General features: G+C 38.1%; 4 protein-coding genes across 6 annotated transcripts; 2 read left to right on the top strand and 2 right to left on the bottom strand.

The window, feature by feature from the left end:
• Nucleotides 1–571: 571 nt before the first annotated feature.
• On the bottom strand, nucleotides 572–5,428 carry LOC6645797 (protein disulfide-isomerase). Its single transcript, XM_002068439.4, has 2 exons — nucleotides 5,071–5,428; nucleotides 572–2,234 (listed from the first exon to the last, which is right to left on the bottom strand). The coding sequence occupies exons 1-2, from the start codon at nucleotides 5,216–5,218 to the stop codon at nucleotides 889–891; spliced, it is 1,494 nt and encodes a 497-aa protein (XP_002068475.1). The 5' UTR covers nucleotides 5,219–5,428; the 3' UTR covers nucleotides 572–888.
• Nucleotides 5,429–6,200: 772 nt separating this feature from the next.
• On the bottom strand, nucleotides 6,201–7,146 carry LOC6645796 (pyroglutamyl-peptidase 1). Its single transcript, XM_002068438.4, has 2 exons — nucleotides 6,906–7,146; nucleotides 6,201–6,826 (listed from the first exon to the last, which is right to left on the bottom strand). The coding sequence occupies exons 1-2, from the start codon at nucleotides 7,113–7,115 to the stop codon at nucleotides 6,377–6,379; spliced, it is 660 nt and encodes a 219-aa protein (XP_002068474.1). The 5' UTR covers nucleotides 7,116–7,146; the 3' UTR covers nucleotides 6,201–6,376.
• Nucleotides 7,147–7,559: 413 nt separating this feature from the next.
• Nucleotides 7,560–9,588, top strand: LOC6645795 (peroxisomal biogenesis factor 3). 2 transcript variants are annotated; one of them, XM_002068437.4, is made up of 2 exons: nucleotides 7,560–7,742; nucleotides 7,861–9,588. In XM_002068437.4, the coding sequence occupies exon 2, from the start codon at nucleotides 7,991–7,993 to the stop codon at nucleotides 9,182–9,184; it is 1,194 nt and encodes a 397-aa protein (XP_002068473.1). In that variant the 5' UTR covers nucleotides 7,560–7,742; nucleotides 7,861–7,990; the 3' UTR covers nucleotides 9,185–9,588. The 2 variants fall into 2 exon arrangements, with proteins under 2 accessions (XP_002068473.1, XP_023033357.1); XM_023177589.2 differs by having other exon boundaries at nucleotides 7,560–7,780.
• A 926-nt stretch (nucleotides 9,589–10,514) lies between these two features.
• On the top strand, nucleotides 10,515–16,543 carry LOC6645794 (glycoprotein 3-alpha-L-fucosyltransferase A). 2 transcript variants are annotated; one of them, XM_023177616.2, is made up of 5 exons: nucleotides 10,515–10,825; nucleotides 14,255–14,501; nucleotides 14,571–15,428; nucleotides 15,489–15,672; nucleotides 15,943–16,543. In XM_023177616.2, the coding sequence occupies exons 2-5, from the start codon at nucleotides 14,416–14,418 to the stop codon at nucleotides 16,462–16,464; spliced, it is 1,650 nt and encodes a 549-aa protein (XP_023033384.1). In that variant the 5' UTR covers nucleotides 10,515–10,825; nucleotides 14,255–14,415; the 3' UTR covers nucleotides 16,465–16,543. The 2 variants fall into 2 exon arrangements, with proteins under 2 accessions (XP_023033384.1, XP_023033383.1); XM_023177615.2 differs by having other exon boundaries at nucleotides 10,515–10,838.

Below are 16,543 nucleotides of genomic sequence, written 5' to 3'. Positions count from 1 at the left end.
GTCCGTTTAAAGGCATTTGTTATCTCAACGTGTAAGCGATTTCAGTGTTGGAAAGCTAAATTTCTTTGAATTAGAGATGTGCAATATTATCGAATCACTGTTCGTGTCACTGTTACAGTTCACAGATTTAAAATACATACATATACTAAATAAACAAACTTCTATTTGTTTATAGACGCATGTATATATACGGATTTGCAAGTCTATCCCAAGATACTAACGTAAATGTTATGTTATCAATATATACATATATTATTTATCTTTGTAGCTAGAAATTCATTCCGATAAACCATTTATAATAGATTAAAAATAATTCAATCCAATCAAAGGTAAAGCAATCAATTTGTCTATTTAAAATACATATATAAACCATATTCTGTAATTTATATTTGTAGGTCTGTTTGCATTTATATAAACTTAATTAATTGAATTTCATGGACAATTTGTTTGTTTTTAATGTTGTGTACCAACTTTATTTATATTTTTGTTAAGTTCTTAATCAGTTCTTTCAATGATTCTAAAAATTCCAAAAATAGAAAACTTAAAGAATTACATATTAAAAAAGTTTAGCTTTCGTTTTTGTTTGTTTCATTTCTTCAATATAAATATAAACGCAATCACAAATCAAATGTTTTTAGAGAGCGTTGAAAAATTATTTGCTTTTTTTTGTTTTGTTTTTCTTATTTTTGGAGAAGGTTCGATTTGGAGTAGTAGGGCGGCCAGCTTTCCTCACTGGATTGGAAGAGGAGATTCTCGCCACCAAACGAAAAATTAATAATTTCTTTAAAAATAAACTACAGAATGTACGTGTGTGTTGCTATGTTTTGTTGTTGCTGATTTTGTTGTTGGATTTTTCAAGTTTAAGTTGTTTGTTGTTATTTGTTGGATTTACAACTCGTCCTTCTTGGGCGCCTCTTCCTCCGTCTCCTCTTCGCTCTCCTCGGCAGCTTCAGGGGCATCGGCAACCTCACCATTGGCATCGAGGAACTTGACGAAATCATCCAAAGTCCTGTCCAAACTGTAGTCGATGACTTTGTTGTCATCCTTGCGGAAGTATTTGATAGTTGGGAATGAGGAGATCTTGATGCTCTCCAGCTCGTTGGCAGTGGAGTCCATTTTGGCAATGACAATGTCTTCATTATCCTTGTACTTCTCGGCAAGTTGGTCATAGATGGGAGCCAACTGCTTGCAATGGCCGCACCATGGGGCATAGAATTCAACCAGCACCGATTTGCTCTTATCCAGAGCGACACTCTCGAAGTTGCTGGAGACGAGAACCTTGACGGGTTGCTTATCCCAATCCTCGGGCAAATCCTGAGATAGCAGATGCTGTTTCAGGTTGCCATCAAGGAATTTCTTCAGGAAGGCCTCAATGGTCTCCACAGACAGATCGTTGGATTCAGGCTTGTACTTGGCCATATCTTCTTCCAGTTTGATAAGACGAATGGTGGGCACTTCCTCCTTGTTCATGCCGAAGAACTCAAAGATGCGTGTGTGGTCCTCCTCATCGGAAGAGATGGTCACAAATAGAATATCATCGCGGTATTTCTTGGCAATCTCCTTCAAAGGATCAACGTGGGTCTCAATGTGTCCAGCCTCCTTGGAGACGAAGAACAGCAAATGCGATTTAATTGAACCACCAAAGATCTTGGCAGCCGACTCATGGTTAAAGTCCACAATCAAAGGCAGTGATTGCACTTGGGCAAATTTCTTCACATTCTCCTCGGTAAGTTCGCCCTCGAACACCGATTTCTTATCATCGAAAGGTTTGAACAAGATCACAGCATTGTCCTTAGCCTCGTATTTGGCCAACACATCAGCATTGCTGCTGACACCGAACACGAACGAATCCAGAGCATTGGCAGCCTTGGTGAAGGTCTTGGCCTCCTCCGATTCGGTATCCTTGAAGAAGCCAATGATGGCAATCTCATTATCCTTCAGGAACTGCTCAGCCTCGGCCACACTTGTCAGATCCTTGGCCGGGGGACCAGTCTTCTTGGTAACCCAAGCAATAATATCGGCAGCTTGACGTCCACCACTGTACTCCACGGGGGAACCACTACGGAAGAATTTCAATGTGGGATAGCCACGCACTTGATACTGCTCGGCAAGTTCACCCTCAACGGTAGCATCGACCTTGGCCAGCTTAATGGGGGATTCCTTCTCGGCGAGCTGTTGGGCAGCCTTGGCATATTCGGGAGCCAGAGCCTTGCAGTGTCCGCACCATGGGGCATCTAAAATTAATCAAATAATTTGCACATGATTATCGAGATGTCTAAAATTTAGTATTGCCGCCGACTAATCCCACTAAGATGATTCTATCTTTTATTTGATTGGAAATTCTAAAAAAACTCGAAATGAGATGTCTATAATTAGTGGATTTTGTTTTCCATAAAATATTTCATTAATATTCATTGGTATTTTTTGTTCTACTAATTAAATTTATGAAGCTCTCGCCCCACTCCCCCACCCATCACAACTCTCACACCTAAGTACAATTATTTGCGCTAGATTTGCCATGCCAAGTGGAGCAGGAGGTTACACACTATCACCATAATCATCATCATCATCATCTCCATTCAACATTTGTCGTTATGGGACACCATCTGTTGGACATTATGCAAATGCCACGTGTTGAATTGAATTCTCGCTCATTCAATTCTCGTTTGGACGCCGGTTGCAGCAATTTAACACGCATCCGCGCGGAGATGACATAATGCGACAAAAACAATATACAACAACAATAATAATAAAACAAAACACGATGCTAGAACAGAGCAGAGCGCATCTTCTTATCGCTGGGGTCGTCATTAGACCGCTGCTTTGTTGGATTCATCATCTTTAGATGCTTCTAAGCTGACGTGGCCCCTTCTTATTATTTTTCTTTGACCATGCGTCGCCTTGGCATTGCTTTCAGATAAGATTTGTGTGTGTGTCTTTGGTGTGTGTGTGTGTGTGTGTGTATATGTCTCTTAAGCAATGCGAATTATCAATATTAGCTGACGTTGTCACAAATTTTAAATAAAAGGTGCAAATTATGGAAATGACAGAAGAAATTGCTGGCATGGAGAAATAATAAAAGCGGGGGGCCGCCGCCATATTTAGCATATGCTCCACTTCATTTCATATAATTTGAGATGGCAAAAGAGTTCATTTAGCCTTTTAGCTTTTTTCTTCTCCCTCTCTCCGGCTGGGTACTTTTTTCATATCAACTCATAAATCTCAAGTAGTTCTTGACCACAATAGATAATGGTTTCACCATATTCATTTCGAATTTGATAATTTCTAAATGTGACTTTATAATAAATATTTCCCATAACAACAAGTTGTATATACATATCAAAGTAATGTAAACTAAATTGAATCAAAACTATTAAATAAACAAAAAATAATGTAAATAAGTCTGCTGCTATTACCTTTCTCTCTCCTACTCTCTTTCTCCCACCCTCTCTGTCTCTCCACCCACAACTTCGTCAACAGTTTGTCATTTAAACAGTTGCTTAAACAAAATACAGGTTTACGGTGAATGCAATTAGAGGTAGATAAAATTTGATTGATTGTTTTTAGGTTTACGGAACCATAAAAAATGCATATCTCTGACATTTAACTCTACTAGTATTCGAGTAAGATATTTTTTTTTTTGTAAATACCAAATTCAAGCTGTCCTAAATGTTGTTTATCTTTGTTTCAAATATTATTTTATATCTAATTTTTTAGGGATTAAACGCTAACATATTAATTGCTCTATATTTTTCTGATTTTGGTATTAATTGCTTTCACAAATTAATGATTTCCTGTTGAAATTATACTAAATTATCAATGACATTTAAAATTTTGCTTATCATGACAACAAAAAGAACAATTATTTATAACTATTTTTTAACCCGCAACTTCAACACTATTGCTTTAGCTGCCAAAGAACCGTTAAGCATGCGCAGCGACAGAGAGATCAACAACAACAATCAAAAGAGTTGAATGAACTTTCCATTTGCGTGGCCGCCCGCCGTTGCGCCGACGTAGAAAGAAAGGGCAAAAAGAATTTAAGAATAGAAAGCAAAAAAATAAAAAAATAACGAAATTACTATATAAAAAAATCTCGATTAGAACAAAAGAAAAGAAAGAATAAACGGGGGAGCAGAACAAAAAAAAGTTGTATAGTTAACCCAGATTTCAGGAAAGAAGAGAATAAGTTGCTTGGCCAGTTTACAACAAGAGATGGATGGATGGAAACGGATGTACGCTGTGCTGTGATGATGTGGCCACGCCCCAGAATTGATAAAAAAAAAAGTGGGCAACAATATGGAAATAGAAAATATAATCAAAATTGTTGCTCGCCGGCGAGCTCCTTATCTTAAAACAGAAGCTGTGATAGAAGCCACAGCGTGGCAATTAGTAGGGGTGGTGGGGTGGGGAATAGAGATTATGGTTTGGCTTTTGACATTTAAAAAACAAAAAATAAAAACACACTTTTTAAGAACAAAAAAAACACATAGAATTTGTATTTGTATGTGATTTGCTTTCTCGCTCAGGCTTTCGTCACAGGTGCGCGCTCTGTTGGTTGGTAAGAAAGTGTGTAACGAAAAGAGATGTCAAGCATTGGGGCTAATAAAGAATGTGAGAGCGAGAGGGAGCGCAAACTCTCACTGAGAGCGGCAAAATGGTCTCACGATAAAAGAAAAAAAAAAAACTCGCACACACACACAAGCTAAAGAAAAAAAAAAGAAAAACTAATAAATTTTCTCTCCCAGAGAACTGGCCTCTCATCCGCTACATTCCCCCTTCACCTAAATCTGTTCTATATCAATTCAATCCGTTCCTACGCCGTCGTCCAGCAAGCAATCGACGGCGACGACAACAACAACTTGCCACGCCGACATATTTTTTTCTCTCTGTCTTTTTAGACGCTTCTGCCGCCGCTGCGACTCAGAAAAGACCACGTCGCCATCTAAAATCTTATGAATCATCCCCCCGCTTTCTGAATGCTTTGAACCGGTATGGCGATGCATTGGCGGCATTTCGGCTTGTTTTTGGTGTTTTAAATTTTGAAATTGCTATTTAAACAATACTTACAGAATTCAACCAGCACAAATTCGTTGTCGGCAATCACTTGTTTGAAGTTGTCTACTGTTGCCACCAGGACACCTTCTTCAACTTTCACCTCGGAGGCAAGCGCCACGTAGGACGCTGCGAAGAGTAGAGCACAGATTAGGAATTTCATTGCGCGGGGGCAGCACTTTCTTTATTCTAAATGCTTATATGCCTTTTCTTAATTTATGTAGGTGTATATCCCCAAGTAGACACACACACACAACAAAAAAAAAAGTTAATTGCGAATTTAATCTACTGCGTTCTGTTCTGCTTTCGCCGCCAGTTAAAATCGAAATGAAATTTTTTTTGCTTTTTTCTTGTTTTCTTTAACTTGGTTCTTTGATTCTTTCTAGAGGTGGAAGACCAGCGATGGCTATACCGCATATATCGATGTTTTTTAAACCATCGATAAATAAATGATAAGATTTTAAAAGAGGTGCGAATAATTATAATCAAATTTTTGTATGGCATAAATGGTTTTGTTTTTTTTATAATCCAATCCAATAAAAAATTGTAGTTTTGTTTTTATAATTGAAAAATATTTAAAAAAAATTGTTTTACTAAACCATCGATAGGTTATCGATAGCTTTCAGCTCTAATATTTTTTTGTTAGGGCTGAAAAACAACTACTTTTCCAATAAGCCAGTGTGACCAGCCTTTTTTAATATTTGCAAAAATCTTAAAAAATACCACAGCGCAATAGAAGAATAATAATATTTGATTTAGTAAACAAATGTATGTGTAGCTTAGTTTCTAAGAAATTTGTGTTTAAATATCGTATTTTTTTATAAGTTGGAATTATCGTAACTATTTAAATAAACCTCAGCTTTAAAGAGGAAATATGATAAACAATAAAATGAAATGACAATGAAAAGATCTTTCTCTTTCACTTTTTTTTTGTTTTGTTAAATTGTTTTCTTTATGCACACACACTTCCAGATGTATTATTTCCATTGTTTAATTTAAAAAGCAAACACTGCTGCCACATCTTGTGCGTGGGGTTGATCAAATAGGAGACAACATATGGTTTATAAATTTAAAATTCAAGAGCAATGTACCGAAAAATTCTTCACTTTTTTATATGTAGGTATATATGTATGTACATAAATGTATAAAACTTTTATATTTTGTGGGATCTCCAATTTGAAAATCAATAGTAAGAGATCCCTCGTTTGTTAAAACATTTATTTAAATTAAAAAACATCACTTACTATTCATTAGTTAACATGTTAATAAAAATACATATTTGGCGTTTTTAAATGCGTTCGCTTTGCAATAAAATAAGGCATCAGCATTTTGAAATTTGTTCAATGCATTGTTCTATTATCTTGTACAGTATATCCGCAGTTTGGGTACTGCTAAAAGGCTTATCAATTGGTGGTACATGAACAAATAAACTCTTTTGTGTGTTTACATCCAAAGATTTCAGATAGATATACCCACAAAGGAAGCTGCCCACATTTTTCGATGCCTTCGTGGCGCCAGGCAGTTGCTTGTTCAAATCATTCTCATGGCCAGCCGCTACACATTCCACACAATTAACATTTACAGCCTCCACAATCTTATCAACATTTAGGCCACAACGCAAAACATTTGCTTTGCCATTATGCTTGAGCACGCAAGTGCCATTTTTCAAATACTCCCCCGTATTATCTGGTCGCTTAAATTGATGATTATAGGCTAATTTCTCCAAATAGACGCATTTCGCAATTCCCGAAACGCCAACATGAATAACCAACTAAAAGACGAGAGATGACGTCATGTAGATGTGATCAATTGACATCCAATTAAGGTACACTTCAATTTGTATACTTTACATCAGGTTGGCGCGCCCAAATTTCATCCACAGCCTTGTCCACCGCGCCATATTCAACGCTCACCAGCTGTTTCGCCAATTCAAACTCCTCTCCATTGTGGTTTATTTGATCGGGCAATAGTTTAACTGCCTCCCAGCTGGCATTGATCGCTTCATGGCCTATAAATGGTCCAAAACCGGAGACAACAACTAGTTTACGTTCGGACGACATAATACAACTATCGCAGCAGCTGCTGCTACAAGGGCTGGAGACTGTGGGTCTATCAAAAAAGCATCAGTGACTGGCTGAATTATTTATATATACAGAATATCAGTGATTTATTCCTTCACTCTCTACAAATCTCTCTACCTATTTTATTATTTATTTTTTGGCTAATTTTAAGAGTTTGCTGTGATTTAAATTATTTAAAAATAACGATTGACGTTAAAACATTTAAAACGTTATAAATTAAAAATGTTTAAATGTAATTTAACTTATTTCCCAGCATATTTATTCATATTTTGACTAAAAATTATTAAATAAAAACTACAAATTTGAAAATTCACTTTTTGGTATATTTTTTTAGTATTTCTTAGTCGGTTTCTTTTTTTTTTGGGATTTTTAGTCAAATTTGAAGCAAAGTATGCGGTCCTAACAAGTCCAAAGGCAACAACAAAACACTTGGAAAAACAACAACATACAATCATCACCATATATACATACATTCCAAAACAAAATCCGTGCAAATGCAGCAACGGTTACAATTATAGACGGCTTAAAGGCTTTAGCTTAACGACAGTGAAATTACCACACGAAAACCGAAAAAAGAAAGAATCAGTTTGTGATACGCAGAATTTTGTAAGCATTGCTAATCTAATCTCTGGAGGCGAGGAGAGGTGGTGGGAGGAGCCCAAAAGTGGACTCCAACACTCATACAAATGAACTTTGCACATTAAATATTTATTAATTGTTGCAGTCGGCGAGGTGAGGAACATACAGTAGCAGAGACCAAATCAAAGTCGACGGGCAGGTAGAAGCAGTTGGCACATTTCTCACGGACAGCGACGACGAATTTTTTGGTGAACTTTCCATTTTTCGACCGCATCATGCTATCGCGCCTACAGGACTTTCTGTCACGCCATCGCCGCAAGTTTGTGGTTACAGGCTTGCTGGTGGGTGGTTCCATCTTTGCGGCTCGCTATGCCCAACGCAAACTGGTGGAATATCAGGAGCGTCAGGCGAGGGAATTCTTTGAGCGAACACGTCGAATGCATCATTTCGAGTCGACGGAAAGGACGTGCAATCAGGTTATACTCGGAATGGGCGAGGAGATGTGCCAAGCTGTGCTGAAAGAGTGTAGCACTGTTGAATTGCTGGAGCAGCTGCGTCAGAATCCCAAAAACAAGGTGGAATTGTGGGAGAAAGTTAAAATTATCTCATTCACCCGGCTGGCCACGTTTGTGTATGCATCCTCCATGCTCGTTATAGCATTGCGGGTCCAACTAAATGTACTTGGTGGCTATATCTATCGTGACATCATGAGTGGGGAAGTGCAAATAACGGATGAACTGAAGCAGCAATATCTATCCCTTATAAGGCACTTTATAGCAGAAGATGGATTGCGGGAGCTGGTTCGTTATATACGCAGCCAAGTGTTGGTAGTCATCAAATCGATGCCATTAACGCGGCAACTCACTCTAAACGATTTAGAGCAAATCTTTTGGTCCCTACAAATGGCCATTAATGCTGATACGCGACGTGATCCCAATTCCAGGATGAGCAAGTATCTTCTGCCCACAACACATTCCAATTTCTCGCCTCTACTGCAGCAAATGTATAATGAAACGCTCGATCTACTCGAAAGTGAGGATGCCATGGCCGTCTGCTCACATAATGTGAGCCGAGGATTCGTGTTGGCCTGCGATGCTATTGCCGAGTCAATGGGTGAAACTCTGCAACATCTGGCACCTGGTGAAGTCAAACAGCAGCCCAGCTCGGCCCAAACGGAGCAAACATTGAAATTCAATCAAAGTTCAAGCAGCAAAAGCAATTCGATTGCGAATACCAATCCCAATCAACAGGGATCGCCGGCAGCTGAGAATAATAATCTACTTAACATCAATACTGTCTTAATGGCATTGGCCAAGCTTATACCAATCATAAGTGGCCTCACCTCGAAGGGTTACGATAGCAAGGCGAGACCTCATAATTTGCCCACACAACTGCTTAGCTTCTATGTGGTGGCCGAGAAGTGCAAAACTTTGGGCGCCAATGTGTACGAGACCTTCAGTTCGGCCTAAATATAATGGCCGATCATCCCCGCCCCTTCTCACATATAGTATATGCATCATACGCATAGTATATATATGATTAGTCTAGGCTTAACCATTACATAGATTCTATAATTTTTTTTGTGTGTTTTCAAAACGAAACGGATTAGTTGATCACATTGTTGGTATGTCCAGAAAACTACGCTAAACTTTTAATCTATGTCTATAATTGTAAGAATATTTAAAACGAATACAGTATATACATATACATATATTCGACAGGTCTAGTTTTGTAAGCATCTACAATAATTGAATGCACAGGGACATGACAAACATCAAAAAAACAAAAACAAACAAAGTAAATTTGAGCAACTTTAAAGGCCTTTATAACGAGAAGAGAAAATGAACAAAAATAAATGGAACAACTTATTTAAGTATATAGAAAAAAAAAAACAACATTGTGTTTTAAAGCTTATATAGGAATTTGAATTCTTCCAAAACAATGAAAACATGGATTCAATGGGTATGAAACGCTTTAGCTAAGACACAAACCCCATATTTTAGTTCATTGACAATGCAAGGATAAATGTCATTATTCTTTGATAGTTGGATTTAATTTTAAAATTGGAAACGTGTTAAATATATAATTTTAATCCTTTTATTTCTCGGCTATTTACATAAATGCTTTTATGTAGTTCAGCCTAGTGAGAAAAAAACATCTTAAATCGGCCGATATTGTTCACGATAACTATATGCGAATGAGAAATGGTAAGGTTATTTTATGAATTTTTCCCCCCATAGACGTGATCCTGACCGATGTCGTTCATGTAGATACAAACCCTGCCTGCTATCAAGAAATGGCATAAAAACCGCCCCGTTATGACGTTGATAAGGCCCGGCGCCTTGGCGGGTGGTGCGACATTCTGACAGCTGTGCAAGTCGAATTGTTTGCTATTTCTCTCAATGAAGAGTGTAAGCTAGAGAGAGAGAGAGTGAGAGCAAATGTGAAGCACGGCTTTTGCGCACTGTCAAAGAGTAGTTAATATCTCATAAACAGAATCCCAATATAAAAGCTAACAACAATTTCTTGCCGAAAATTTTGCATTGTTTAAAAAATTTGTAAAGAAATAAATATATAAATTATATTCAAATACAAAAGTAGAGCCTACTATTGGGGAGTAACCCTCGCCCCTCTGTCACTTCCTTTCCCTTATCCATTCAATCTCTCTCTCTCGCGCTGTCTCTCTCTTATACCGCTCTTTGTTTCTCTCTCGCTCCTATTGGTGCCCAGCTGTCTAGTAAAAGGAAAAAGAAAAAAAAGTAAGAATTACCATTTCATTTTGGAACGCAGTGGCAAAAGTTACATGAGAAGGCTAAGGACGTTATCAGGTTGCACACAACAGCAGCAGCAGCAGCAGGAACAGGAGCAGAGATAGTTCGTGAGAGAAATAAATTAGTGAAATAATAGTTTAAACTACAAAAAAAAAAGGAAATATGTAAAAATTATTGCACTTAAAGCGATTGGCAAAAAATGTGGTAAAAAAAAAAATAGTGTATAAAAAAAGTAACATCAAATGGCCAAAATTCAGGAAAATTAACAATGAAAACTCTGGAGCAATGTAAAAAGCAAGAGCAGAACATCAACAACAACAACAACAGCACCAACAAAACGTACGAAAATTGTGTAAGTTGTAAGAAAGGATTGCAATTGAACTGGGCCGCCGATTGGGGAAGAAACCGTTAGTTAGTTAATTGAGTTGCGCCTTCCCACACTCTCCCTCTCTCTCTCTCAATCGTTCGCTTGGAGGGGTTAAGCGTAAAATTTAGCCCACTGCAACTTCAATGAGCAAACAACAGTTATAATTTTTTTCTCCTTCTTTTTTTTGGTTTTATTGATTAAGACAAAAGTTGGGGAAAGACACACACACACACATACAGACATACCCGTGAGAGCACACGGGCAAAAGGCACAAGCACATAGACAGGACATACAGGACATTGCGTGCGTAAAAACCACTGCCAAGGGATGGGACTCGCACGTATCTCGATATATGGACGGATAAATGGGAATGGGGTGGCTGTTTAGCCTCCAACCACTACCACCCGCTCTCCACCCACCATTCTATTTAGTGGCAACTCTAAAAATATGAGAAATTTGTTTAAGTAAAAATAAAATGCAAACCACCGTAATCAATGGGGAGACGAAGGAGCAACTAACTAACTAACTACCAACACACATAAGTCTCCTCTTCATCGGCATATATATATATATACATACGTAGGTACATACATATATGTATTGTATGTGTATAGGGAGAAAATGAAGAGGAACCTAACCTCCTAACCGTGCCGCTGAAAGGAAGTCAAGTATACCGTGAACGTGACAAGTGAAGACAACAACAACAACAACAACTACGATATAGAATGATGGGGGAAAATCCAAGAACAAGACCAAATTGACAAAGACTATATATGGAATATTTATGAAAACAATGCATGCAAGTCAAGTGTGCTTGATTCGTTTGGGTTTCTTGTCGGAAAAGGGGGCGCCACCAGGGGAGGAGGGAGCCACGGGTTAGCACAGAGATGGGTTCCCTTCCCTACCAATGCCTAGTCTTAGACCTCCTATACACATAGGTACATATATTGACGTACTAAACACATAGATCAAGTGGGTTCGCCAAAAAGGCCAAGTATAAACATATAAATTAACCAAAAAGAAGCCCAATGCTTTGAGTGTGCATATAGAAACAAAAGAACAAAGGCACAAGTAAATGATAATGGATAAAATGGGTGGTCTCCTCCTCCTTCTTCTTCTTCTTTTATTGGGTCACATGTGCACGTTGTGAATGTTTTAGCCTGTCAAAACGATACTTATTAAAGCCTTTAAGCTAAAAATATACATACATACATATTTGCATTAGAATTGTTGTTATATTAAGTATATTATTTATTTATTTATTAAGTTAATTATTATAGAAAGAATATAGGAATACAAAGGGGATCCATTTCTTCATATATTTGGCGCAAGCAGTCGTATTTTTTGGACCATCTACAAAGTGTGAATCTTTTGTGACATCATAAGTATCCTTTGATTTGACTTTAGTTACTCGATAAGGACCCAAATACTTTGGCTATAACTTCAGACCACCTCCGCAACAAGATCGCTTTCTTTATAAATTGATGCATGTTTTCATCGTAGATTATAAGTGTTCTTATTTTCCTCTTAAAGATTTATGATTTGCTGTTAAGCATACTTCGTTAGGTGTTCTCTTTTTTCACTAAACATAGATATCAGTTTCTCATCAATCATTTGCTTTCATTGGATATCACAATTTTAGCTAATAATTCGACGCCTTATCTTCCTGCTGATATCTTGAAAAAGAGATAGGTTCCTTTTGCATTTCTGTCTGTTGGTGGGTCAACAATTATCGTGTATTTATTGGTGTGTACAACATTAGCTGACTCATTTGCAACAACAGAGAGCCGAAAACATTATAATTCTAATCGTATGCATATTCCCAAAGTGCCTTCGACTCAATGGATAAGCCAGAAAATGTGTCATTGAAATATATTGCAATGTGAAATGAGTGGCATTTGGTTCAGTTTGATTTGAGACGCTTTCGAGGCAAGTTAAAGTGTTTTTTTTTCTTTTTCAGAAAGGTTTTCCACAAATATTATAAATATTATATGCTCTATTTGTCAATCAGTCATAAAACCAACACACACACACATGAGGTAAGCCACCCTAATAGAACCGGGACACTCTAAATATTCATTTGAATTTCTCGTTACGCCATATGAGTCTGTCCCACTTTTATGCAAAAATGAATGAGACAAAACTGGCTATAACTACATATTGCATTCCCTTTTGCTCCCAACGCCAACATGTTGTTGGGCATGTCAAAACGTCAACGTCAAAAAGTGCATCAAATAAAGAGGGGAAAAGCCTCTAAGGATTTGCTGGACAAGCGGCAATCTTCCTCCTGGCACCTCTTTGCCCCCTTTTATGGTTTATTTACATACCATACATGTATGAGTGGTAGTAAAATGGCGACCAATCCCAATCTTAAGCCGCCGGCAGCGCACACCCAGTGAGTGTTATATAGGACGGGAGCGAAACATAAATGACAAGTGATAGATGGCTGGTTAGATGCTTGTGAGTGTGTGCTGTGTGCTGTGTGTGTGTGGAATAAGCTTAGCTTCTAGCTCCCGAGGATTAGCCTCTGTGTCTATGCATCTAATGAAGCTGCAACATTTTGCCTTCTTCATAATTAGAGGCCCTTTTTATGCTTTGACTTTCTGTCTATAGTCCATGAGTTGCCCTTCCTCTCTTACTCTCTGTGCGTCTACCATTTATTACGTATACGCCCAGTTGTTTTACTTAGTACAACGCTTAAAGGCAACACTTCTACATATAAAAGCTAAGTAAACCTCATTGAGGTGGGGCCAAAGATCACACATCTGTTTCAATATTTAGTCCAAGATAATAAATGTACTTAATACAATGACTTCACCTAATATGATGGGTGTGTGCTATGCACAAATTTCTGAAAGATCCACCCGATCACAGTTACAGAAAGGGAGTCCATTTAGGCAGTTATGGATAATTTAGATCTTATGCTAAAATGAACTTCAGTGGGTTGCAAATGAAACTCAATAATGAAATTTGCATAACTAATTGTTGAAGTTTTGAAACGGTTGCCGTTAAGTTTAATTGCATTATTAACATTACCGTGACATTCGAAACGAATGCAAATACTTTTTTTTTTTTTTAGTTTTTATGTAAGAAAACAAAATTTTTATCACTCACTTATAAGTAAAGTTGTTCTCGTCCGCTCATTAAAGGTTGTTGTTAGATAGATAAGCTAAGATGAGACTCTCTACCCTTGTCTCATCGTAGCACAACAAAAACCGAAATAAAAAAAGAAAAAAAAAAAAAAATACATACCCAGTCAATGCAAGTACTTGAAAGTAGATGAATTCTGAAAGTGAGCTGGAACACATCATAGCCACAGCAAATGCGAATAAAACTAATTAAACAAAGTGAAGTATAAAATGTATTAATCAAATTTATCTCTTCCAATTTGCTCGAAATAGCCAAAATGCCCGATGAAGCCAGCTGAACCTGGAATAGAGAGTAGACGCCCCCTAAGACTATAGTGGAGAGATAAGGAATCTGGCAAAACTTTTTATTAATACGCACGCACACGCACACCCACACACACACACATACATACATACATCAAGGGTAGATCATAATGCGACGTCCAAAAATTTCGTTAAAAAAATATTTCTACTTTACATTGATCTGTGCTTTGTTGTTCATCTTTGGTTTCAATCTCAAGTAAGTGATATGATATATATATATTAAATAGTTATAAACTTAACTGGATCAAAACTCGCCATCACTTAGGGAATATGAAATATGGAAAACGAAAAATTCCAGTCGACCTACTTTGGGTATCAATCAACAACAGCAGCAGCAACAACAACAACAACAATTGCAGCAGCAGCAGCAACAGCAACAACAACAACTCCCCCAATTGCCAGCTATCGTAGAAGAGGAAGATTTTGATAATGACATTGCCGATGGACAGGCCGATCGATCTTTAGATTCAACTTTAACAACCTCTGGCCAAGCATCAGCCGTTGGTGCCGCTGCTGCTGCTGCTGCGGGTGATGCTGATGCTGCATCACCAGCCATTGTGGCACCACCCAATGAGGAACCAATTGAGGTGGAAGAATTCGAGAATCCCGATATCGGTCCTGGTCATCGACGCGATAATGGGATTGCAGCCACAGCCAAACCGTGGTTCTTTCGGAATGGTGAATACTATCCGAAACCGGTTAAAACTTATAGCACTCGCAAGGCACGCAAACGGCATGCCCCAAAACTATTTCCATATCAGGATCCACATAGTGATCGCATTGTCAATCAATTGATGTATGTACCGCACAATTATCCAGAGATCAAGGCTAGTGGAAAACTGAAAACGATTCTACTGTATAATGGTCTGGGCCCATGGAATGTGAAAAAGGGCCGTGAAGTCTTCCTGAGAGCCAAGTGTCCCGTCGACACATGCGAACTGACTGCAAATCGAGATTTAGCCAGCACAGCGGATATGATATTATATAAAGATCATTATATACCCACAGGCATACGTAGGCCAAGTAATCGGAAACAGGTCAGTATGCTATACTATCTGGAATGTCCATATCATACACAAAATGTCAAAGTGCCAGATGCCCTCAATTGGACGGCAACCTATAGGTGAGATTATATTTCTCTTCCCTTTCCCACTGTTTCCAAATTCTTGGTTCTCTTTTTTAGACGAGACAGCACCATAGTGGCTCCATATGAGAAATGGCAATATTATGATAATAAGGTCCAACAATTGGAGCAAGATCAAAATTTTGCCATCAACAAGACCAAAAAGGTTGCCTGGTTTGTCTCCAATTGTGGAGCACGCAACGGTAGACTTCAATATGCCCATGAGCTCCAGAAGCACATAGAGGTAAGAGAGAGAGAGAGAGAGAGAGAGGGAGAGAGTAAATTGCAAATTAATTTTCACTTCAAGAGTCCATTAAGATCTAATTTCACCTATTTAACTTAATTATTCCAAGGGCACTTCCAAATTGCCTCTTGCTGGTTTTTCTCTATTGACTTTTATGAGGCGCCACGCTGTGTGGCAATTGCCACATAAATGAAACTTGGAAATTTGTTGGTTCTTAAGGACAGTTTAATTAAGGTTTCGTTCACATCTCCTCTATCTCTTCTTTGCCAGGTGGATATCTATGGAGCTTGCGGCAATTTTAAATGTTCCCGCAGTAATGCTGACAAATGTTTCGAAATTCTCGATAATGATTACAAATTCTATTTGGCATTTGAGAATTCCAATTGCAAGGATTATATAACCGAGAAATTCTTTGTGAATGCATTAAATCGAAAAGTTTTACCCATTGTGATGGGCGCTCGTCCCGAGGACTATGAAGTGAGTGCACCACGACGATCCTATATACATGTCGATGAATTCGAATCACCCAAAGAGTTGGCCGAATATTTGCATATACTTGATCGCGATGATGAGCTATACAATTCATATTTTAAATGGAAGGGTACGGGTGAGTTCATCAATACGTACTATTGGTGCCGTGTATGCAGCACCCTTCACAATGAGGAGCAATTCAGTAAGAGTAAGTCACATTGGTATACCGATCTCAATGATTGGTGGCGTGGTGTGGGCGTCTGTACCACCGGATCATGGAGGAATTTCAAGGCACGCAAAGATGTGATCAGCGATGATTGAGATCCACTTATGATGATACAAATTGTGGGCATTGGCATAACATAATCAAAGTTTTTCAATAAATGTGTTTGTTATTAGA

This window comes from Drosophila willistoni (assembly GCF_018902025.1).
Source record: "Drosophila willistoni isolate 14030-0811.24 chromosome XR unlocalized genomic scaffold, UCI_dwil_1.1 Seg8, whole genome shotgun sequence".
NCBI classification, from domain to species: Eukaryota; Metazoa; Arthropoda; class Insecta; order Diptera; family Drosophilidae; genus Drosophila; species Drosophila willistoni.
Note: the sequence above shows the minus strand (reverse complement) of the source record. Positions and strands in the feature narration are given on the sequence as shown.

What these genes read in the sequence shown, in the direction of transcription:
- LOC6645797 (XM_002068439.4), bottom strand. Translation starts at nt 5,218, where the DNA reads ATGAAATTCCTAATCTGTGCTCTACTCTTCGCAGCGTCCTACGTGGCG. An exon ending in ATTTGTGCTGGTTGAATTCT is followed by an intron (nt 2,235 to 5,070) that starts GTAAGTATTGTT and finishes GATTAATTTTAG; the next exon opens with ATGCCCCATGGTGCGGACAC.
- LOC6645796 (XM_002068438.4), bottom strand. Translation starts at nt 7,115, where the DNA reads ATGTCGTCCGAACGTAAACTAGTTGTTGTCTCCGGTTTTGGACCATTT. An exon ending in TTTGGGCGCGCCAACCTGAT is followed by an intron (nt 6,827 to 6,905) that starts GTAAAGTATACA and finishes CTCGTCTTTTAG; the next exon opens with TTGGTTATTCATGTTGGCGT.
- LOC6645795 (XM_002068437.4), top strand. Translation starts at nt 7,991, where the DNA reads ATGCTATCGCGCCTACAGGACTTTCTGTCACGCCATCGCCGCAAGTTT.
- LOC6645794 (XM_023177616.2), top strand. Translation starts at nt 14,416, where the DNA reads ATGCGACGTCCAAAAATTTCGTTAAAAAAATATTTCTACTTTACATTG. An exon ending in ATCTTTGGTTTCAATCTCAA is followed by an intron (nt 14,502 to 14,570) that starts GTAAGTGATATG and finishes GCCATCACTTAG; the next exon opens with GGAATATGAAATATGGAAAA. An exon ending in AATTGGACGGCAACCTATAG is followed by an intron (nt 15,429 to 15,488) that starts GTGAGATTATAT and finishes TCTCTTTTTTAG; the next exon opens with ACGAGACAGCACCATAGTGG.